Here is a 23710-nt window from a genome sequence, read left to right on the forward strand (position 1 = left end):
GGTTTTAAGTCTTCAAGAGAAGCTGGACACGGACATGTGTGTGGCAGAGCAGTCGAGTCGGTGCTTGGAACAGCCACATCCCATCCTGCAGCATCTAGGTTTGAGTCCTTGTACTGCTCCCACTTCACACTCAGGCACTTACCTTAGGAGGCAGAGCTTTAGCTCAAGTGCTTGGGTCCCTGCCACCCGTGTGGGAGACCTAGGTGGAGTTCTGGACTCCTGGATTCAGCCTATCCCAGTGCTGGCTGCTATGAGCATTTGGGGAGTGAGTCAGCATTAGGAAGACACATCTTCTTGTCTTTCAAATAAAATGAAAAGTTTACATTTAAGCTGGACATGGAAATCTTCCTCCTAGGTTGTCAGGAGGGCTATTCATTAAAGCTCATGTTAAAGGCAGCAGTCATTCCTTTCTTCCCTTGCATATCCTAAGAGAACACCTCCTTCTCATGTGTCTTCCCAAACCATGAGCGATTTGTTCCACACAACCAGTAATCCAAGCTGATCTGTGAACTGAAAAATGGCCAGGGCAGAGAAGATACTGGAAGATGCCATGAATGCCAGGTTACAAGGAAACAAAAGGGACAAGGAGATACTGGCCAATAGGTACAAGAGAACACTTCACCACCAAAGCACAAGCTGGGTTCCTAGCTGCCCTTTGCGGGATGCACCAGGGTCATCATTTGGCTCAGAGGGGATTGGGCCAGCCTGATTCTGCCACCCAGCATGATGTGTGAAGAACTCTGCTCAAGCAAGCACCTTCTAGTATTTATTGTTGGATTCACAGTAATGTATGTCAAAATACTTCTCAGGTGACTGCTCTATGCTGAGTTACTGATGCACCTAACTGAAGCACAGACTTAACCAGCTCATGGTTTTCAGTGAATCAAATCAGCTATGCAGTTTCACAGGAACAATTCACACGGCCACTGCAGACGGAAGCTGACAGGACCCACTCTTCTCTGTGTCCGTCTCACATTAAATGAATGCCTCCTTGACAACTGGAGAAAAAACAATTATATTGTATTGAAGCTGAGAAATAAAGCAATCTTTGTTTATTTTTTAAAAAGATATACACAGTTGATCTGTGCTAATCATAACATTTTGAAGAAAAAACAAAATCCAATATGCCTATGCTACAAATAAATAGTACCCTGTTTTACCTATTCTGTTAACCGAAGACAAAGTGGGAAAAGGAGAAAATTGGATACTATCTATGGATTTAAAGGTATTTCATTCTGAAAAAAATGAAGACATAAATGAAAAACAAAAACACAGCTAAAGCAATGACCAACAGATAAAACTTCAAGGTTTACACATGAACTTTACAAGTTTGACCTGACAGAGGAGAACATTGTTCAAGTCCTGAATTATGAGAACAGCAGCAAAATGTAAGACGACTGAAATCTTCCATTTAAAAATCTGCCGTATTGTTAGGAATAGATACAAGACAACTACCAGCAAAGAGCCAGAAAATCAGGACAGGTACTTGTTGAGTCTATGTGGACTGGCTCTGTGTTTCAACTTTCAGCGTGCCCCCTCACTCTGGGTGTGAGTGGTACCTCCAGCTACAGCAGCCTGTCAGGGTAATGGGATGATGGTGGGTGGCTGTAGAACCAGTCTTGTTGCATTAGAGCTACAGCACATCATCAACTCCATCTGTAATTAACATACCCAAACCAGGCTCAGGGGTACACCCTCACATTATAAACACATCACACACCAGAATTACAAAGCACAGAAATAAAGACAAATTATGGCATGAAGGGTATGATATTTTATTTAAAAAAAAAAAAACTGTCTCAAACTGATCATCCTGACCAGCATACGCATGATAATGGCTTTTCTCTTGGGTATTAACATTGCAGTATCTTTCTATACTGAAATGTTTCAATAGGACCAAGAACGTTAGCAGATAGATGAAAATGAACGCTGATAACTCTGGTGTCCTTCCCCGCAGAATTAACTGAAGCCCCTTACAAATCAGTGGAATTGTAATGGCATGTCGTTATGAAGAAACTCAGTTCTCTTAGAAGTAGGCAGCATGACTTCATATTTCCTTGTACTCCTCTTTAATCAAAGCTCTGTCCCCCCTGGCTAAAGCACAGTCACAGACATGTTCGGTAACTTCCATGCTTCCATTGTACAAGTTTAGTGATTTTACTTAAAAAAAAATAGAAAGAAAAGAAAAATCAAATCACCATCAAAGTAAAGAGGCATATGAAAGTGACTTTCAAATCATCGAGAAGCAGAGTGCTTGCTTGTCCCATACAGACTCAAATGAAACGCTGTAATTAGAGCCTCCACAGTTCTGCAATAAAATTAATACTCTTAGATATGAGTTTTGCTTAGGCTGTGTTTTAGTTTGTTGCAGATGAAAATCAAAGTTCTTTTTTTAGAGAATGATGTATTTGGTGACAGTTGCACAAATCTGTAGCAAAGACAAAGCCATGTGATGTGAATCTGGCTCCAGGTAAGCTAACGTACAAAATTTGGACGGATGATCAAAATGACGATAATCTGATCTTAAAATTACAGCCCATGTGAGACTTGTTTTAAAAAGCGCCAATGTTGCCGCTGAGTGACTGCTGCAGTAACCCACCCTGGTTAGACTGTCTGCAGGTGGTCTCTCCTCCATCACGGCTCCTGCCCACGGCTCGGACCGGCCTCCTTACTTCCGCGTTACCAGTTCGGTACCCAAGGATTTGGGAGGTGGCCTAAGTCTGACTTCATCAACAGCGGGTACTTGAACCTTTCAGTGACAGTTTTGAGATCTGTAAAGAATTCTATCATTGAGCTCAGCAACTATCAAAAACATCTGAGATTTTGGCACTTCCAGCCAGAAACCTCTTTGTGCTTTTTAAATTAAGCTGCTTTTGAATCTTTTTGGTATTTATCAGCTATTTGTGTTTCCTTTAAAAAAGAGTAAAAGAATATATTTAAAAATCATTTCTAAGGATACGTGTGCTAGGGGGATGGGGAGGACTTATCAATCCTTTTTTTTTTTAAACACAGTATAAATATTTTTTTCTTCCTTGAATATCTGGAATAGTAGGAATTATTTCTGGTCCCTCCTTAGATCAACCAACATCACTTTGCATCATGTATAACACTGAAATTTACAGACATCCCTGAAAGTTTTTAATTAAGTAAACGAGTGAAATCACAGTGGAGTCTCAATCAGTTAACAGTGTAGATCCATTAAAAAAAAAAATCTTCAAGGTTAAAAAAAAAAAGAGAGAGAGAGGGAGAAAAGAAAAACCAAGCCCTTCCAAGAACTGAAACCGAGCGTGTGTCGTCACTGATACTGTTTTTGCACCCCCTGATGGGCCAGACTCCTCTTCCTGCCTGTTCCAAGACGGCTCTGCTGAAACCTCCATGCCAAAGCCTCGGGCACCTGTGTGAAGAGGCTATGCTACTGTCCCCTCTAAGGGAATACAGCAGCCCCGTGTCTTCCCTGATGGATTTCACAGCCAAAGACGAGCCTCCAGTCTCCCTCCTTGGCATTCGCCAGCATCTTACCAGGAGGTAGTGTTTGCCATGCAATCTGATGGCAGTCGATCCTCCCCGCCCCAACCCCACTGCCAACATGAGGTTATCATCAGTGTGTCACGGTATGTACTGGTCTTTCACTCCATCTCAAATGACTTACGAAGAGGAGGTTCAGGGAGGGGAGAAAAGAAAAACCAAGAGTCTAAAGGCACAAAGTCGCATAGCTGCTCTAGTTGGAGTTTGTAAACAGAGAACAGGTTGAATTTAGGTAACCCCAATCTATGAGAGTAAAAAGGCATCCGCAGCAGGCTTTGATCCAGCCAGCTTCTTTGAGACCCTTCATGGGTTCTGAGGTCTACAAAGTATGCACTAAAATACCCATACTTGGAAAAAGCAATAAGGCAAATAGTATAATCATTATTCCAAAAGTTACAATGGTAGTGTAGGCATACATAGTATAATTTAGTTACAATGCGTGGTACTGTTCCTATTATATGACCATATGAACTCTTTCTTTCCTCCATAATTCTATACTCAGCTGGGTTTCAGTTGAGCACAAAGCCATCCTTGTGCCACCACTGTTAGCTGGCAACAGCTCTTTGATAGCAGTTTTTTTTCTCCCGCAGAATTATCCTTTAATTGAACAACAACAACAAAAGAGTACACAATCCATTGTCCAGTCATTAAACACTGTCATATTTGTGAAGAGCTTCTTCCAACTTCTGGGTCACTTTTTGGAAAAATATTATCTGCTGCTGTAAGAAATGCTGCATCTGTGATTTAAAGTCTCTTACTCGAATCTGATGGAAGTGGTGGATTTCGGCCAAAGTGGCGAAAGAGATGGTGTTGCAGCGGTCCTGGATGCCGTCGGCCTTCTGTACCTCCATCTTGCCTTCCTCCACGTGGCGCCTACTCTCCTTCACTTTGGTAAGAGCTCCTGCAGGTGAAAACAATAACACATTTTGGAACATAAGTTTTGGAAACCACACCAGGGTCAGGGAGGATGCCTGGCAATGTCCTCGGCCTCCACCTGGAGAGCACCCTCCTCCAGGCTGGCCAGGCACGTGTCTTGTTCTTCCAAACTGAATGCATGGCTGGAGCATGGGGGACCCCAGACTGATGAGGCGGACACGGAGTGAGACACACCTGCCTGGTTCTGGTCCCACTGGACACCCACAGCCAGAGTACCAGACAGAGCAGGCAGAACCCACCGCTTACCCTCCAGGGGATCAATGAGTCTGAAACCTGATCTTGTGATATGAATGGCACCAGAAGCGTGCCAGCCTTCTGGCAGGGAGGTGGGCACCTGTGGTGCTGGCTGGGCTGCTCCAGTGCAGCCTCTCCCAGGAGTACAGGCAGGCGAGGGCACTAAAGGCTTAGGATGCTTAAGGGGCGCAATGTGGATTAGTCACAGGCTCCTGGGAAGCACCAATCACATCACATCGACACAACCAGACTTTTCAACTCCGTGCAGTGCTCTGGTAAACCAGGCGAAAAGACAAGCAGGCAGAAAGAAACAGCGAGGATGCAACGCATGGGGAAGGCAAGGTAGCCTGCGAGGAGGAGGAAGGAAGCATGGAGTCTGTGCTTCAGCAATCTTTAGCTTTACTCAATGGTGAAAAGGAAGATGCTGGTTTCTAAATTTCCTTCAGAATAGCACAGGGGTGATCGAATGGCCCAGCAGTTAATCTTCCATGACCCATAGTGGAGTGCCTGGTTGAAGTCCTGGCTCCAGTTCTGACCCCAGCTTCCTGCTAAAGCACAACCTTGGAGGCAGCAAGTGTTGGCTGTGCAGCAAGAACCTGGGAGACAGCTTTAAGGGCCCAGGGAGAGCAGGGTGCTGTGCGGGCCTGAGCTGCCAAACCCCCAGTGCACCTGTGCCGGGGTCTTCCTTGCAAAGTTGCAGGTGATTGTTCTGTTGTGTGAGTATGTAAAAGAAACAGCTTGGGGTTTTGAAATTTCCCCTGGAATCTTGTTTCATTCAGTTTACTAATTGTGTTTGCAAAGCCCTTTATTCACAAGATGTCTGATTCTCTTTACCTTTGTACTAGTCAAATGAGAGTGTCACAAAGCAAAACATGGATTAAAAAAAATGTACAATCTTCATTTTGAAAACCTAAGGCCAAATTCAGATTGAGAAGTGGGTCTCTTTTGTTCCTCCTTTCCTCCCCTGTATCTCTCTACTTAGATCCAATTGGAAGATGACAGAAATTGAGAATCACAAACCAAGCACATTTGCATGTAATCTCTACACCAGCTTTGTTGCAATGCAAGTTGAGTTACAGGCAAAAAAAAAAAAAAAGACAAGAAAGGAAAAGAAATTAGCCTGAAAACTAGGAAGGACAGGACAATTTAGAAGAGAAGGCACACAAAGAAAATTCCACTTGGAACTTCAGATTAACCCACTTGACGCAATAGCATGATATATCAGGATGGCAGCAGCATAGATAGGAACCACATACATGGAACATGGACATATATATATGTATTTTTAAGAAGTTCCTGTTTGAGCTGCTCAGCATTATTTTTTGAGATGACAAGGCATCCAGAAATGATTAAGAATTTGAATAAATCTAAATGAAATAATTAAGACTCTAAACAAAAGTACTAAGTAGCATATTATAAAGGGATAAAAAAGTTGTGTATAATCAGGAAGACTACGTTTCCATAAAATTGAACATGACTTCATTATCTTTTAATTAATTGCTCATTCAAAAGGCAGAGCGCATGAGAGACAGGTCTTTATCTGCTGGTTCATTCCCCAAATGGCCACAGTGTCTGGGAGCAAGTCAGGCTGAAACCAGGAGCCCAGAGATCCATCCTGGTCTTCCATGTAGATGGTAGATGCCCATGCCCTTGAACCCTGTATGCCACCTTCCCAGGTGCATTAGCTAACACCCAGTACAGCTTGCCAGCCTCCCAAGTGGCAGCTGAACTTGCTGCACAATGCTGGCCTCTGCACCCACGAATTTAGAGCACATTAAAACAACAACAACAACAACAAATCTAGTAACTCCTTTCAGGTAAAATTATCTCCCAGATCTACTTGAAAAAGAAAGACAATGAACAAGAAACAACTGGGTAGCAACACACACACACACACACACACACACACACAGAAAGGAGGGGGAGGTCCTGCTGACAGGATCCTGGGGCAAAAAGACAGCAGCCTTGCCTTTAACCAAGAAGAGAACAGCAGTGCGCTGTTAATATTCACAAGGGCAACTCTGAGGGCCTTCAAAAACTCAAGCTGAATAAAATTGTATAAAAACTTTTAAAGCATAGTTCTTTCCACAAGGGAATTAATTTTTATTTTTAAAAAGATTCATCTCACAATCCTTCAATTAGCTTTCCCCATATGCATTTTAACAGACAGAGAGTCAACTGGGGAAGGTAACTTACTGTTCACTGACTGCGAGTAAACAGAAACACAGGGCAGGGCTTTCTTTAATAGCTGGAGCCACAACTATGAACTACAGCAACAGGCTTCAAACGCCTGGGGGCAGACCCACACAGTCTCTTTGCGTCCCAGGAAGCTTCCTGCTCTCCTCCAGGAAATGTGGGAACACACTTTCCCAATCCAACCATTGCAGGCAGTGCTGAGATGTGAAATAGCATTACTACTACAAGCAGCATTCACATCTGGTTGTAAATGGCTCTGCCCTCACAGCTGACCTGACAACTGTCTGACCAGGAATGCAGTACATGCTTCTAGACTTCATACATTATCATTGCAATTTTTTTTTATTTTTTAAAGATTTTTAAAATTTTTATTACAAAGTCAGATATACAGAGAGGAGGAGAGATAGAGAGGAAGATCTTCCGTCCGATGATTCACTCCCCAAGTGAGCCGCAACGGGTCGGTGCTGCACTGATCCGATGCCGGGAACCTGGAACCTCTTCCGGGCCTCCCACGCGGGTGCAGTGTCCCAAAGCATTGGGCCGTCCTCCACTGCTTTCCCAGGCCACAAGCAGGGAGCTGGATGGGAAGTGGAGCTGCCGGAATTAGAACCGGCGCCCATATGGGATCCCGGGGCGTTCAAGGCGAGGACTTTAGCCGCTAGGCCACGCTGCCGGGCCCCATTACAATTTTTTTTTTAAAAGATGTTATTTTCCTGTTGGAAAGGCAGATATACATAGAAGGAGATACAAAGAGAAAAGTCTACCATCTGCTAGTTCACTTCCCAAGTGGTGGCGACAGCCAGAGCTAAGGTGATCCGAAGCCAGGAGCCAGGAGTCCCCAACACAGGTAAAGGTCATAAGGTCCCAAGTCCTTGAGCCATCCTCTACTGCTTTTCTAGGCCACAAGTAGGGAGCTGAATGGGAAGTAGAATAGCCAGAACACAAACCAGCACTTTACGGGATGCCAGGCAAGGATTCAGCCTCTAGGCCATTGTGTTGGGCCCCATATTTACAATTTTAAAGGTGCAGGGGCTAAGCTGCCACTGGGGACGCCCATATCTTTAGCAGAACGGCCAAGTCAAGTCCTGGGCCCTGCTCCAGATTCCAGCGTACCGCTAATGAGCACCCAGGAGGCTGCAGTGGTGGCTCCAGCAGCTGGGTCCCTGGGACCCACGTGAACTCCTGGCCTTGGCATGGTCCAGTCCCGCCTGCCACTGCAGGTATTTGTGAATGTCATGAGCAAAGCCAAGAGCAAAACCATCAGCGCAAAGCAGCAGGGAGGATGGGGAGACTGGTGAAGAAAACCGCGGGGGCACAGTGAGCTCGTCACAGGCTTGCGGCTCCCAATGCAGCTTTAAAGATTAATCTGGAGCTGCTTAAGCAATAACTGTGGAGGCACCACCCGGCCAGCTGCAGGCCTGTAACAAAGCACGCAGTCTCAGCTAAGCATTCTCTCAGCCGTACTGAATATTTTTTTAAAAACCAAACCCCAGAGGAGTGTAAATCAAGGCGAAAAATGATGCCCAGAATTCACTGAACAAGACCACACATTTTTATCATGGAGTCAATATAAAAACAGGCAAAGATTCCAGTGCTCTCCTTAAAAATAAGGAGGTTAATTTAGGAGGAACCGGCCTCCTCCAGTCAGGCCCTCTCCCTTCATAAACTTCACTATGGACCCACTGCTTTCCAAAAGGGAGGGGGAAATGAAAAAACAGGGAGAAGAATTAAACAATGAGGTCTCTGGTCAAAGTCATCGTTAAAATAAACAAAAGAGCCTGTAACACCCACGGTGAGGCCTCCCCCAAGGAGCCATCAGAGGCAAGGCATTGTAGGGCAGGGGGATGAAGGCCAAAAGTTCATGGCCACGGAACTGCCTCCAGCCGAGGGACAGGTGTGAGTTGTACCTGGAACAACATGGACACACGAAGCTTTCAGGAGAGAAAGGCAATATGGGGCTATTGCTGCAGCCTGTGGGTAAGGCCATCCCACCTGCAGTGCCAGCATCCCTTATGGGCACAGGTTCGAGTCCTGGTCGCTCCAGCTCCATGCTACTGTAGCCTGGAAAGCAGTGGCGGATGGGCCGAATGTTTGGGCCTCTGTACCCAAACAGGAGACTCAGAAGAAGCTCCAGGCTCCTGGCTTTGGCTTGGCATAGTCCTAGTCATTGCGGCCATTTGGAGCGAACCAGCAGATAAAAAGATCCATCTCGTCCCTGTTCTCTCTTTCTACAACTCTACCTTTCAAACAAATAAATAAATAAATCTAAAAAAAAAAAGGCAATTCTGGCATACATTGAATTCTAACTAAATAAGAAGGGACTGACAATACAGAGCAGTATTGACTATCTCCTTAAAACGCAAAACATTCCCACAGCAACTGCTGTAGTCCACAGGAACACAGTTCTAGAAGCGGCTGACACACGCAGCCACCTGCCTTCCCCACTTCACACTCCTAAAGCTCAACTCCTCAGGTGCCCCTGAAGGGCAGCAGTTGGTCCTCCAGCAAGGGAGGCCTCAACAGTGAACCACAGGGACCACAACCTGGAAGAAGTCACCTGAGCTGCCTCTGCCTGCAGGGGTGGCCTCCCAACACAGCTCTATCAGCAAGGAGGGGCGGGCACGAAGCTCCTCTCCACAGTCTCTTCCTGAAGTGAGAAAGGTGGGAACATAATTCCCTCTCCACTAAGTTTGGCGAATCATGAGAGTGTCTGCACAGCATGTCAAGGCCGCTCAACCTGAGACCATTTCCCTGCAGGAGGAGCATGGTCCCAGGCTGTCCTTTATCATGCCTGTCCTGCAAGACTGCCTCCAGCAAAGGCCAGGCAGAACTGATTCCCACACTGGATTTAATTTACCTTGTTGCCGAAAGGGCCTTAGAAGAGATTTTGGTACCAGGGCTTGCCCAAAGGCCCACAGCTAATTCCTGACCCCACCAGGCCTACTGCCTGGCAGTCCGCAGCTCCTTCAACTGGCCACATCATCCAGCACACCCTCTGAGAGGGGACCCTCTGTCCTCTTCATGGGCAACAACTGGCAGTCAGTGTATTAAGACAGGCAATGGTGGAGCTGGTGTCATGACGTAGCAGGTTAAGCCTTCTGATACAATGGCTGCTCCACTTCCGATCCATCTCCCTCCTAATGCACCTGGGAAAGCAGCAGACGATGGCCCAGGGTCTTGAGCTCCTACACCCATGTGGGAGACCCAGAGCAAACTCCTGCCTTCAGCATGGCCCAGACCCAGCCACTTAGCCATTCGGCAAATGAACCAGTAGATGGAAGTGCTTTCTCTCGTCTCTGCAACTGTTCCTTTCAAATAAAAACCAACAAAAGACAATTAGGACTTAACCCTGCTACTGACTGCTAAAGAGGATCCTTCCCCTTCCACAGTTTGAGAGGTCAAAGGAAAAATTAAACCAACATTTCTGCCTTGCTTCAAAACCTGTTATTAAAACCTCCTGGGTTCTCAGGTTGACTGGCTCAGTGTGTACAACATTCTAAACAGGGCTCTTCTCCACACTTCCCCTGCTGCCCAGGCTCAAAACAGGATACTCTGACCTCGCCCCTTTCTCCATTCTCAAACCCAGCTCTATAGAAAACCTGAGGTCCTAAACTCACCACCCACCCTTTCCCATCTTTTTCCTTTGTGTCCTACAAAGTTCTGAAACATGCTCAGACTGGTGAACAAGAACAAAGCAACAGACAAGCAGGCCCCTGAGTATAAAGCATATGTACTCAATTTTACAGGGATTACGTTACTTCTGTTTGCAATGAATACAAAACCAACCCAAACAATTGACTCATGACAAGGTTCATTAATAAAATTACCTTAACGGACTCAGAACCCAGAGAGCCCTTCTCAGACACTCAGTGTGTGACGCAGCAAGTCAGGGCCGTGCTCCGAAACTCTCCAGTATTCAAACAGCACATCATCTGCCAGGAGTGAAGACCCAGCATCCCCACCTGTCAGGGGACACACCCAGCACCCCACAGGTAGAGCCAGTAGGCACATCACACCACTTTCCTCTAGGTCTCCCTCTCAGGAGAGGCAACCTCGCTGGCAACTTCTGATGCAGGAAGTGACAGACAGACAAGGGAACAAACCCGCTAGCACAGTCAGCGTCTGGCCTTCTGACCAGGGCCCTTGGGGAAGCCGTCTTGCCTCCTGTCAGGTTCCCCTCTCTCTGCCCCTCTCGACCACCTCCTTGGCCCCCAAGTGCTCTCCACCAGGCCTCATCCAGTCCAACCTGTGCGCCAAGCACTAAGCAGCAGGCATTCAAAGGCTGTATCTTCTTCAGGAAAAACAAAACAAAACAAAACAAAACAAACAACACTTGAATTTTGAGATCATGCACAAGCCCACAACACTGACTGGATGGCTTCTCCCCCAGGAAGCCGTGGCGTGGCAGGTGGACAGCGAGGGGGTTGGCCCAGCAGAATCTCCTCTCTGCTACCACTGGATGTCCTGGTACAAGTAAAATGTGGAAAGAAAGTGCTAATGCGGTGAACTGGGCCCTTTCTTACCCTCCCATCGCCCTCCATGCCTTCCTTTGGGTCTCCACCCACTCAGCAATCACCCTTCCTGCTCTGTGCTCTGGGAGTGGCTTTTTCAGATCCTTTCCAGTGGAGAACCAAGGGCAGTCATCAGCCTCCATGACAGGACGTGACCCGCTGTCCCAAGGGGGGCCACCACACAGGCTCTGCACCCACCTGGGCTCTGGGTCTCACCGTCTCTCCTTTTGCCCCAGAAGAAGGGCATGCAACCTCCCCACCCCATTTTCTGGTGGGAGCAGAAAAGTGAAGGTTAGGGAGATGAAATAATTTGACTAGCCATGTTGTCCAGTTTGCTCATGAGCCTGGGCTTGCCCATCTTGGGCGGTGCCCTTGGCCCTGGCATAACAGACAGTGCCCTGGCACCTCACAGCCCCCGGTTTGGCAGCAATCCACAGAGAAGCCTAAGGGACATAGATGAGTGACCCGCTAACCACTCCTGAGCCTGGCAAGCTTCATTCCCTTGGGACATACTGAGTGCCAAGATTGGATCAGACTGCTCAGCTCTGAAGGGTGCCAGTACTGATCCTGAAAGCACCTTTCTGAAGGCACTTAATGTACCAAAATTCAAAGATGCATTGATGGAAAATTCAGTTTTGATTCAGGAAATGCAATGAATAGCAAATAGAACTTTTTAACAGATGTAATTTTTCAGAGTTACAGAGAACAAAGACAGAGTTCTCTTCCATCCAATGGATCACTCCCCAAATGGTTGCACTGGCCAGAGCCGAGTTGGTCCAAAGCTGGGAGCCAGGAGCTTCCTCTAGGCTTCCCACAGGGGTGCAGGGGCCCAAGCACTTGGGTCATCCACTGCTGCTTTCCCAGGTGCATTAGGAGGGAGCTGGACAGAAAGTGCAGCAACCAGGACTCAAACAGGCACCCAGATGGGTTGCTGGTACTGCAGGCAGAGGTTTCCTAGCCTAGTATACCGCAGTGCTGGCCTCAACAGACAGAACTTAAGGACCATTCTTTAAATGGCTAAAAAAGGGTCAAGACAAGGCTAATAACCTGCATACGAGAAAAGCCCTGGCTGTTACTTTAGGAATCCAGGCCTTGTCGTGGGCATTCAGCCAAGAGTTAAGAGACCCATGTCCTATGCTGGGGTGCTTGGCTTGGACATCTGGTTCCAGCGCCTGATGGCAGTGTGGCTGCCTGTCCCTGCAGACCCTGAGGTCACAGTGACAGCTTCCATAGCTGGGTATCTACCTCCCCATGGGCGCCCAGGACTGAGTTCCTGGCTCCTGGCTTCAGCCCTGGCCCAGTCCCGGTCACTGCAGGAATCCAGAGAATGAACCTCTGGGTGACAGTGTGCATGCTTTCTGTCTCTTTAATCGGTTAATCAATAAGAATCCAGGCCTCTAAGCTTACTTTGGACCTGAAAATACAACTAATTTATTCGAGGTAAAAAAAAGAACCTTATTGTGTCCTAAACCGGCTGCCCTTACAGCTTCATTCAGCAGTCACCTCCTGTGTAGGAGAGAATGACATGCAGGGTGAAGGCAGCATTCACTGAGCCTAAACCCTCGAGACAAACCCGCCATGCACACACATCGCCATAGCACACCTTGCTCCAGAAACGACGGGGGATTCATGGAACTACATCTCCAGTGGCTTACTTGGTGAAACAAGCCATTCACTGCTGGGAAATTTCCCTTACATATGTCTGTGCATAAGAGCTCTTTACACAGCCTAATGAATATTAAATATTAAAATTACTGGGATGACAGTTCCAGGGGGATTCTGCCAATGCCGTGTGCGCGAATTTCAGCACAGTCTTTGGCTACGAGGGTGAAAATGCTGTTTTGTCAAGTAAATACAGAAGAAGACTTTAAAATATGGAAGAGGAAAAGTATGTTTTGTTACTTTTCTGAAAGATCTCATATCAACACACTCTTACTAAAATGAGGTAGAAGTCATTGATTGTGTAAAGTAAAACCCCTTGGATGGTGAAAAACTCAGAGAACACAACGGATGCCCAAGAACTGCAGCTCAGAATTTCTGTTTTCCGCCTTGCTGGTTGCCTGGGGTGAGTATGCGGGCACCCACCTGCACGCACACGGCAGGACCAGACACCGAGCTGCCAGTACTCCGGGCTTGGTCGACCTTTGATGTACAGCAAAGGTCCTGGAATGAAGAGTGACCCTTGGAAGAATTTTTTTTTAAAGATCTGAGTCTTCTTTTAAATTTTTAATTTTTATTGGAAAAGCAGATTTACAGAGAGATCTCACTCCCCCAATGGCTGCAAAGGCCAGAGCTGGGCTGCTCCAAACCTGGGAACAAGGGCCCAAGGACTTTAACCATCCTTTGCTGCTTTCTTAGTTGCAATAGCAAAGAACTAGATCAGAAATGGAGCAGGTGGAACTCGCACTGTTGGGACGCTGGTGCCACAGAGGCTTAGCTGCTACTCCATGCACCAGACCCTCTGGGACCTAATAACCGAAGGTGGGATGTGAGTCAAGAAAGGCTACGGAGACCCAAGTTGAGAGAATTCCACACTGCAGTTCCTCTATAGAGTAGCTAGGACCCTCCCGGATCCTAGGCTGAGTGAGGGCTATTGACAGGGCTGCAGGCAACCTATTTCTTTGTTTCCAGAAATCCTGCCAAATGATGTCTGGTTTTTAGCTGAAATTTAAGTTCCATTGTCCCAGCTTGTTACCTAAGCCACAGTGGGACTAACAGGGCAGTAGCACAAGACTTGATGGGTCATGCCCACTGTGCCTGCTATCACCAGTGGCGCCTCACAGCAGCACCTGAGGGCCACCAGGCTCTGTGGGCACTTCCTACACTGGCTGTGCAAAAACCAAGGGCAGCCTGCTCAGCCCTGTGGGTTCCTGCTTCTCTCAATACAATAAGTTCTTTTTTTTTTTAATCTTGAGAGCTTAAAAATCCTTTAAATCACTGGCAGACTCTGGCCGCATCTGGACTTCCTGTGGGACATCATCAAAATAACCAACTAAAGGCAAAATAAAGCACCCAGAGACACACCAACTTTTATAATATGAGACTTAAAACACCAAAGCTCGGAACTGAGCTCCTGTCCCTACTTAGCCCAGTCCTGGCCCTTGTGGGCACAGCGAAACTCTATCTCTGCCTTTCAATAAAAAGAAATAAAAATGCGAAACAGAGGAGACATCTCTCCAGAGAGAATGCACAGTGCCAATGCAGACAGAGGCAGAGATCGGGTGCAGGCCAGAGAAGACGGGCAATCAACAGCCAGCAGAGGCTGGCCTTACAGCAGGCACGGTCAACACCCACATGTCACACTTCCAGTTCTCTGGCTTATGATAACTCATCACAGCAGCCCTAGGATATCAATACAGTAGCTAGTGATGCTTAAATAAAACACTAGGCACTGGGGCCAGTGCTGTGGCAGTGTATAAAGCTACAGCCTATGGTGCTGGCATCACACATGAGTGCTGGTTTGAGTCCTGGCTGTTCCACTTCTGATCCAGCTCCTTGATGTGTCTGGAAAAGCAGTAGATGATGGCTCCACGTGCTTGAGAACCTGCACCCATGTGCGAGACCCAAAAGAAGCTCCAGGATTTGGACTGGCTCAGCTCTGGCAGGTGTAGCCATTTAGGGAGTGAATCAGCAGATGAAAGACCTCTCTGTTCCTCCATTTCTGTTACTCTGCTTTTCAAGTAAATAATAAAAATAAAATTTAAACCTCTTAAAATTAAAAAAAAAAAAACCCACTAGGTTCTAACATACAAGTATTGACACAGGTCCGAATGGAAGTTTGCTACATGGGACACCTGAGGAGGCTAAGGCTGAGAGCAGCCAGTGAGTCAAGCCGGCAGGAACTCAGGCCGACCTGGCTCTCATCCACCCCCTCCACCACTCGGCCACCTTGTCACTCAAGCACGGGATCAGGACACAAGGTGCCTGTTAGATCCAACACTCCCAATCACACAGTTAGTACTTGATCTACAGTAACAATTACTATTCCCCTCATACTTCCACTCCACTATCCTACTTCTTCACAAGGGTCAGCACACATTTTAAGGACCAGGTGGTAAACATTTTAGTTTTTTTTAATTAAAAAAAAAAGATTTATTTGAAAGTTACAGAGAAAGAGTTACAGAGAAAGATACAGGGATGAGGAGGGGAGGTGGAGAGGGAAAATGAAGAGATAAGGAAAAAGAGAGAAAGAGATCTTTAATCCATTGGTTCACACCCGAGATGGCTACAAAAGCCAGGGCTGGGGACAGGTATTGTGGCACAGCACACTAAGACTCTGCATCCCATTGAGTTGCCAGTTCAAGTCCTGGCTGTTCTACTTCCAATCCAGCTCCCTGCTAACAGCTTCGGAAAGCAACAGAAGATGCCTCAAGTCCTTGAGCCCCGGCATCCACATGGGAGATCCAAAAGAAGTTTCTGGCTCCTGGCTTTGGACTGGTCCAGCTATATGGGGAATGAACCCACAGATAAAAAAATCTTTTTCTCTAATTTTTCCTTTCAAAAAAAAAAAAAAAAAAAAGGCCAGGATGAACAGGATGCACTAGGCTAAGTCAGAAGCCAGGAGCCTAGGAACCACTCCCCCTTGGGTCTCCCACATGAGTGGATGAGTGGCAGGGTTCTAAGTACTTGGACCTTCTGCTGCCTTCCCTGGCACATTAACAGGCTGCTGAATTGAAAGTGGAGCAGCCAGGATTTGAACTAGGGCTCCTATGGGATGCCAGTATCACAGGCAGTAGTTTAACATGCTTCATCAATGTTAGCCCCAATATTTTAGCTTTGCAGGTCAAGATGCAAAATAAGGGTCACTGTACAGGTACTTAGGTAACCATTAACAATGGAATAATTCAGAGTTACAAAAACCATCCTTAGCTTCAATGCAGGCAAGGAACGGCCCTTGGGCTCTGGTCTGCAGGCCCTGCTCCAATCAGCTCTGTTGGTGGCCTGGCAGTTCTTGGTCTGCCAGGCATCTTGCACTCCCCTCGGCGGTTACCCTACAAGCCAACAGCCCCTCTGGCATCTTTTCCCCCAACATCCCTCCCCCTCTAACACAATTTCTGTTTAAGACATTTTAAGTCTTGCCTAAATCAGTGCAAAAAGCCCCCATTTCACTTCACAACAAGCCACTCTTTTACCCTCTCCTTGGGACCTGACCACGTGAGCACCCTGTCTGATCTCCCAACACCTGCAATGGTGGCTGCACACACTGAGCACATCAAAGGCACGGAGGCACTTTCTGAGGGTCACTCGTGTTTGGGCAGCATGACTCTGAGTTCTGACTCAGCAGATCCGGAGTGCAGCCCAACTCCCCGCTGTTACTACTCCCTCACGCTGCTGAGAGCAGCCACGACTGGGCCCCCGACCTCTGCACACATGGCTCTGCTGGGAGGAGACAACTGACCTAAACTCTTTAATGTGAAGGACAAACCTGGGACTCCAAGACTGCGACTCTGTCCCTCTGCTGCCATCACTTCCGTGTGTACCTGACGAACATCAGCATTCATTACTGCGACCTGGGCAGTTCTGCCACAAACAGGTCGGTGGGGGCAGGGGTGATGAAAACGCTGCAGGAGCTGTCTGAAAGCAGAGTGCCTCCCTTTTCAAAACACCTGAAGTGCTTCTTGCCCTTCACCAGTGGGAGAACTAAGACTGAAGGACGTATGACAACCCTAGCCCAAGCTTCCCCACACCCTTAGCCTGCCTCTCCCAGACCCCACACCACGGGGAGACTGTGCCCCCTGCCCGCGCCCTCCTGACCTGGAGAACCCCACTGCCCCAGAGCCTGGCCCAGCGCCATCTTCTCTGCCTACAGGAGAGCTCCCTCCAACAGGCTCTTGGCAGCCTAGCACAGCAAGAGCTGAGCTCCCAGAGTCCCCTCCTACTGCCCCCGTCCTGCAGCCCCCGATGGTGTGGGCAGGTTCTAGCCTGGGTGTCACCTGGATCTAACTGTATCAAGCCCAGCTAGCATGGCGGTGCTGGCTTATTTGTGACCATTCAGGGAATGATATCATGGGGGCACACTGCAGCTAACTTCATGTTAGAGTCTGATTTAAAATCAGAAACAATGCCACAACTGGTTTCCATTCAACCTGAGAAAAAGGAACACAGTTTAAGGGATGTGGCACATCTACAAGTAAACCACACAATCTCTAAGTTGTTGGAGTTCTGCCACTGCACTCAGAAACCCTAAGATGACCAACCAGACCGCCCAGCATTCCCAAGCTGAGGGTGAGGGCCCAGTGGCCCCATACACCCCCGCAGTCCCTGGGCGCGCAGCGCAGGGGGAGCCTAGGCCTCTGCTTCCTTCACATCTGCCCTATGACCATGGGGGCTTCCCGGCTCAACACAAAGTCAGGCAAAGCACAGGGCCAGGGGACTGCGGACAGGGTGCCAAGGGGCAACGTCCCTCCCCCAGGGCTCCTGACCACGTGGCTGATGCCACGGACATTTTAAACGAGGAACTGAGTCATCTGTTTCCAAAGTCCTAAGGGTTGCCTAATTTTCACTGAGAAAACACAAACTGGGCCAAAGGTTAAAGCTAGAAGTGAAGTCTCTTCACCAAAAACAAGCTGGGCGGGGAGAAACAGGTTCAAATTTGGGCTAAAACAAAAGCGAGGGATGGCCTCGATTTCCAGCCACAGAGGCTTTGCAATAAAGACGAGCTTGGGAACAGTCCTGTTTCTCCAGACTCCGGGCACCACCCACTCGAGGCTATTTTTAGCCTCAGGAGAATGGGGCAGAGACAGGGAAAGGCTCAGTGTGGCCCAGCCTTACCTGGCGTACCCTATGGGACTCCGCTGGCTATCTTTAATTGATGTCTGATGGACACCAGGCCAAGGCGGGTGGTGGTAAGAGGCACAATGGTGAAATTCTATCCAGGCAGATGGGGAGACCCGCTGGCATGGTGCCTACTTTCTGGCACACTTCAAGAGTAGCACAGATGACCTCATTCAATTCAGAGCCAAGGAAACTAGACTGCCCACCTCCTCACCTCGTCCTGCCTCTCCGGCTTCTCACGATGCAAGCTGGATTTTACTGACAAATCTAACACACTTCAGAGCTTTACTTTGGAATCGAGGAATTTCACTTTCAGGAACTCCCTCCAGCCATTCCATCCCTGTTCATAAACACAGAAAAACCCACACCTCAGACCATCTAACCTTCTCAGTGTTTCCCTTTCAGGAGGGTCCAAGGCATCAACGTAAAGCTTTAAGAACACACCAACTTGCTAGATACAGGGTCGGCTTGATTCAGTACCACGGGTTAATAAGATCTCTGAAAACCAAACCGTGTGCCAAGCATCGGATGATGAACTGCACGCTATTCTGCGTATATTCCACACTCAGCAGTGACAGCATTACCAGGGCAGACGGCGGGCGGGGCAGAAAGTAAACAAGACCCCAGGATGATGTACAGTGACAGACCTGAGCATGCTACTTAGCTAATCAATCAACTGCCTAACAGCAAAGAATTTAAGGCGCTCCCATGCTAGGTTTTCAAAGTGAGAAGCCTGTGAAACCAACCAAGCACTGAATATCCATGTACCCCAAACCACAGCAAAACAGCCTTCTTTCCTCACTGACTCCACAACTGAAGTGGCTGTTTTTATCCAAGGCCTCATTTGCTGATGAATCAGAATTCTCTTTCGGCTGATGCAGCCACACAGCTTTCTTCACTTCCATAGGAAGTGCTTACACCAAAATCATCCTTCTTAAGCCCTTGTCCCGTAGCAGATACAGCTAGAAAATGCCGACCCACCACATTCACAGTGTCTGGGGTTTCCATGCTTGCCCTGCGGCCAGGGCCTCACCAGGCGGGGGCCCTGTGTTTTTTGAATGGGACCAGTCGCCTTAGGAACAGCCAGCAGCAGCCAGGCTGGGCGTGCACAGGGTAGACCAACACTCAGAGCCTGAGGCCCAGGCTGGCTGGGTTGAGAGGGACCTAGCAGGACCTGCCTCTCCACCCAGTGTTTATTAAAAAAGAAAACTCAGGAAAGACCATTAAAAAAGATAACTAACAGGTTGGAGAAACTTAGGACAGTTGATGATTACAGTGGAGCCAATCTTCCGCCAGAGCCCCGCCTTGGGATGGAAAAGTCTTTGCTGTCCACCAGCTGGCAGGCGTGTGGGAGGGCAAACCACATTTTCCCTGTTGTAAAACCCGGCAGTCACACGTGGCTCACAGGGGCCTAAGGGTGCTTGAACAGCCCTCTTAACTGCTTCAGCCAGCAAAAGGCATCTTGGAACCACACTCCATCTCACCTCGAGCTGCATCTCCTAATGTGCCGTTAGAAAAGCAAAACTGGAAGATCAGTAAGAACTCAAGAGGTACCGTGGGATCTAAGCTTTAAGCCGAGCACTTAGGACAAAAAGTACTTAAGCTGCTAAAGCTTTTTTTTTTAATTACATTTCCTTTGTTCTCTTTCACAAGTCACAGTAAGACCTGAGATGTGATTATGCTTCTGAGGCGATCTCAGAGGTGAAGAGGCAGCCCACCCCTGGGTCAAAGCTGGAGGAAAGCTGAGAGGCCTGTTTCCACCATAAGTTCTGCACACGCTCAGGAGGCGCCAGCCCGCCTCTCAGACCCTCAACACTGGGCACAGGGAGATGGTCTCCACACCACAGCTTTCATGGCAGTACAGCCTCGGGACACGTCATCGGGGGATGCTGGCTCCGTGGAAAACACGCCAAGGCGACAACAGCCACACACTCCATGGAGTATTACCCGGTGTTCTTTCCAGGGCTCCTAGGGGCCGGGTTTGGTAACCCTGAACCTATCTAAGCCACACAAAAGGGTACTGCTTTAAGGAAGGAGGGTTTTCAAACTCCAAACAATAGGAGACAATTCCAGTTCCAAGATTCAAACAACAAAAAAGTTGATTTAAGAGTAAGCAGCAGGGTACTTGGCAAAGGCTGTGTATGGCCCAGTGAGTTGATGACTGCAGGAGGTAATTTCCCACCTCCAGCGTGGGCCTCTCATCGCTGTCCACTTTCAACTGCGTACCAGCTATCTGCCTAAAGTCACAAAAACTTGTCAGAAGGCAGCCGGCCTGGACCTAGCATGATGCAATACAATGGAATGTTAGCATTTAGGTTCCGCCTTAAAAAACTCAACACGTTATAGTAACAAAAACTTGGTGAAAGTTCACATCAGTTCCACCGACATCAGCCAGAAAGTCAAGGATTGACAACTTACACAGAAAAAAAAGGGGGGGGGGTGGGAGTTACAGATTAGGTTCAATACACACCAGCACCTCCATTACAGTTCAAACAGCTCCTCCAATCCTGGACTGTGCTGACCAGCGACAAACCGTAAAAAACTTTCTATCGGCTATTAAAAATCACTAAGGCAGAAGTCCAGCCTGCTGCATTTCAGCAGCAGCCACGGCTGGACACAGGCAGGACATATAAAGCCTCCCACACACGAGCCCTCCCCATCGTGGGAGCGGGAAACCGAGAGCGGAAGGAAGCAGGAGCGAGCCTGCTGTCTCTAGGCATCTTCACCCGCGGAGGGGCTGACAGGAAGACAACCGAGAGCCCAGCTCAGCATGAAGCACCGGCCCAGAGCCGGCCAGCCTGGCAGCGCAAGGCCAGCCCTGCCCAGCCCGGCTGCCCGCACCACGCAGGGCGGCCTGCAAGGCTCTCTCCTCCCGCTCCCCTACGCTGGGGTGTCACAGGCAGGACCGCCTCCCCCCTGCCACCCACACCTCCCTGTCTGCTCTCAACCAAGCAATGCATACTCAGGTAGGCTTTCCTGCTGTCGTTGACCTTAAACAAAATCAAAAATGTTCAATTCCCAGCTCGTTCCCCAGGCTGGGGACACCAATAACTAACCGTAATAGAATGAACCCCGATGCTGGGCACGCCAGCACTGCTCGCCTCAGATCCGACACTCGGTGTGTTCTGTGCAGTCTCCCAGCACTGTTCTCCCACACCACGCTCCTCATGTCAGTCAGGACACAGCGCTAAGGGCCTCAGGAGGCCCCTCGCCGTGACCTCCTGCTCCCATCAAGGCTACAAAATCTGCCCCAGTGCAATTTCTCCACCCAACCCAGAGGATGTGCAGGCGCAGAGAGGGCACCACCCATTCTCCCCCACTCCTTCCGGGCTGCCTGAAACCCATCCCTGAGCGACCCTGCGGGGTTCAAGTGCATGCTTCACAAGGTCTCGGTTCCACCCTGACCTCACCATTCCAGAGCTCCAGGTCCTTATCCAGTCATTCAAACTCTACAAGGACAACTCGACTGGTCACAGAAACTGCTCAGTCTTTTTGTCAGAGCACTGGCTCCCACACCGGAGGGTACTAGCAGGAGACGGCTACCTATCCCCAAACCCACCTCCTAAACGCACTCCAGAGGCCCTGGCCGTGGCAGTCCTGCCCCATCACCACCCACAGTGCCCACCCCCTGCCTTCCCAGTCACCCCTTCCAGCCCCGTGCGCCACCGGCTCTCAAGGCCCACCTTTACCTTTCTGGACGTGGATGATGTCCGGGAAGTTGGCCAGGTGGCCCTGGTAGAGCGCCAACAGGTCCATGACGGGGTCCAGGTCCTGCCTGGGCTGCTCGGCGAACAGCTCGCCGATGGCGTCGTAGGCATCTCCGGTGAAGGCGATGGCCTGGTTGAGGCCGGCCGAGAAAGCCTGCTGGTCCAATTCGAAGGCCTGGCTGAGGCCGCGGAAGGACTGGCCCACCTTCTGGTACTCCTTCTTGAAGCCCGTCACCTGCTTGCGCGCGAACTCGTTGGCCGTGTGGTTGAGCTGCAGCGCGCTGTCGTCCATCTTCTTGGTGAAGCACTTGAAGCCGTCGATCTTGCTCTCCACCTCCTGCAGGTCCAGCGCCGCAGCCGGCGGCGTGCTCAAGGTCAGGAAGAAGTTGGCGCCCACCATCTCGTCCTTCTCTGCCTTCCGCTTGCCCTGTTTCCAGGCCTTCTCGTCCGTGCTGCTGGGACACGTCAGGAAGTGCTGGAAGACGTCGCACTGCGCCAACACCGGGTGGCTGGCCATGTGGTTCATCCACCAAATCAGGCCCTTCCGGCGCTTGGAGATGAAGTCCTCCTCGAAGCGGCCCGTAGCCTGCTTCTCAGGCAGGTGCGGCACCGAGATGACCGGAAACTTCTCGGCCAGGCGCGCGTACAGCCAGTCGAAATGCTTGTAGCGCCGGTGCACCGGCACCTGGGTGTGCGTGGGCACCAACTTGTAGGAGATATAACTCTTCATGCCCTTGAACTTGGTCTGCTTGGTGGGGTCGTCGATGGTGCACTGGAACGGGTAGGGGTTCTCTTGCCACTCGGGGCCGTAGGGCCCCAGCACCACGCACAGCTTGTCTCCATCCTTCACGAAGCCCGACGCCTCCCCGAGCACGAAGGCCTCCCCGCCTGACTTGACGAAGGTGGAGAAGCGGTTGAGGTTGCGGCTCACCGTGGCCGAGCTCTTGGCCCCGGACGCGTGATGGTGCTGCGCTGGCGCCGGGCCCCCACGCGCGCCCAGCGACAGGTCGGAGCGCGTGGACAGGCGGTAGCGGCCCGCTGCGCCACCGCCGGCGGCCGACGAGGAGCCGTCGAGGTCCGGGTAGGCGCCGCTGCCCAGCGCGCCGGGCTCGTCGGCCACCGTGGAGCTGTCGTCCCACTCGTCGTCCCAGTCGTCGTCGCTGCCCAGGCTGGCCTGGTAGCCGCCTCCACCGCCGCTGTAGAGCGGCTGCTGTGCGCCCCCACCGTACGGCTGGAAGGTGCTGGGCAGCGGCGCCTGCTGCGGCTGCAGCAGCGGCTGGAAGGCGTCGGGCGGCGGCTTGAAGGAGGCTGGCGGCGCGGCGGGCACGGGCTCGAAGCCTCCGGGCGGGACGTTGGCGTAGCGGGCCGGGGCGCCGGGGCCACCGTCGCCCGCCGGGCCGGGTTCGGGGGCGCGGATGACCTGCACGTACGAGGCCGGGAAGAGGCCCCGATCGCCTCGGCTGTTGACCCCTTCGAGCCAACCCTCGATGTCCTGTTCGCTGCACAGGCTCAGCACCTCGTGTTCCCGCAGCGAGATCTCGCCCGGGTTCTCCGACCGAAAGTCATAGAGCGCCCGGGCGCGCAGCGCCATGGTGCGCCCCGGAGCCCTGGGCGGGCGGGCGGACGGACCGGCGGACGGACGGGCTGGCGGGCGGCCCGGAGCCCTGGGCGGGAGGCCCGGAGCCCCTGCGCTGCTGCCGCCGGGCCCCTCGCGATCGAGCTCCGGGAAGGCGGCGCGCACCGGCCAGCCGCCCGGCCAGCCGCTCGCAGCCCCCCGCGTCCGCTCGCTCGCCGCCCCGACTGCCGGGCGCGCTGCGCCGGGGGCGG

The 23710-nt window shown here is 50.2% G+C and overlaps 1 protein-coding gene across 1 annotated transcript; it reads right to left on the minus strand.

The window, feature by feature from the left end:
• Positions 1–1758: 1758 nt before the first annotated feature.
• SNX18 (sorting nexin 18) lies at positions 1759–23710 on the minus strand. Its single transcript, XM_004583699.3, has 2 exons — positions 21866–23710; positions 1759–4426 (listed from the first exon to the last, which is right to left on the minus strand). Exons 1-2 carry the CDS (start codon positions 23472–23474, stop codon positions 4173–4175), a joined length of 1863 nt encoding a protein of 620 aa, XP_004583756.2. The 5' UTR covers positions 23475–23710; the 3' UTR covers positions 1759–4172.

The sequence above is a fragment of the Ochotona princeps genome, chromosome 23, assembly GCF_030435755.1.
Source record: "Ochotona princeps isolate mOchPri1 chromosome 23, mOchPri1.hap1, whole genome shotgun sequence".
Lineage (NCBI taxonomy): Eukaryota > Metazoa > Chordata > Mammalia > Lagomorpha > Ochotonidae > Ochotona > Ochotona princeps.

Bases quoted from the DNA above. Each gene is read 5' to 3' on its own strand.
- SNX18 (XM_004583699.3), bottom strand. From the start codon at position 23,474: ATGGCGCTGCGCGCCCGGGCGCTCTATGACTTTCGGTCGGAGAACCCG. The intron at 4,427-21,865 runs GTAAAGGTGGGC...TTTCACCTGCAG, and splicing joins CATCATCCACGTCCAGAAAG to GAGCTCTTACCAAAGTGAAG.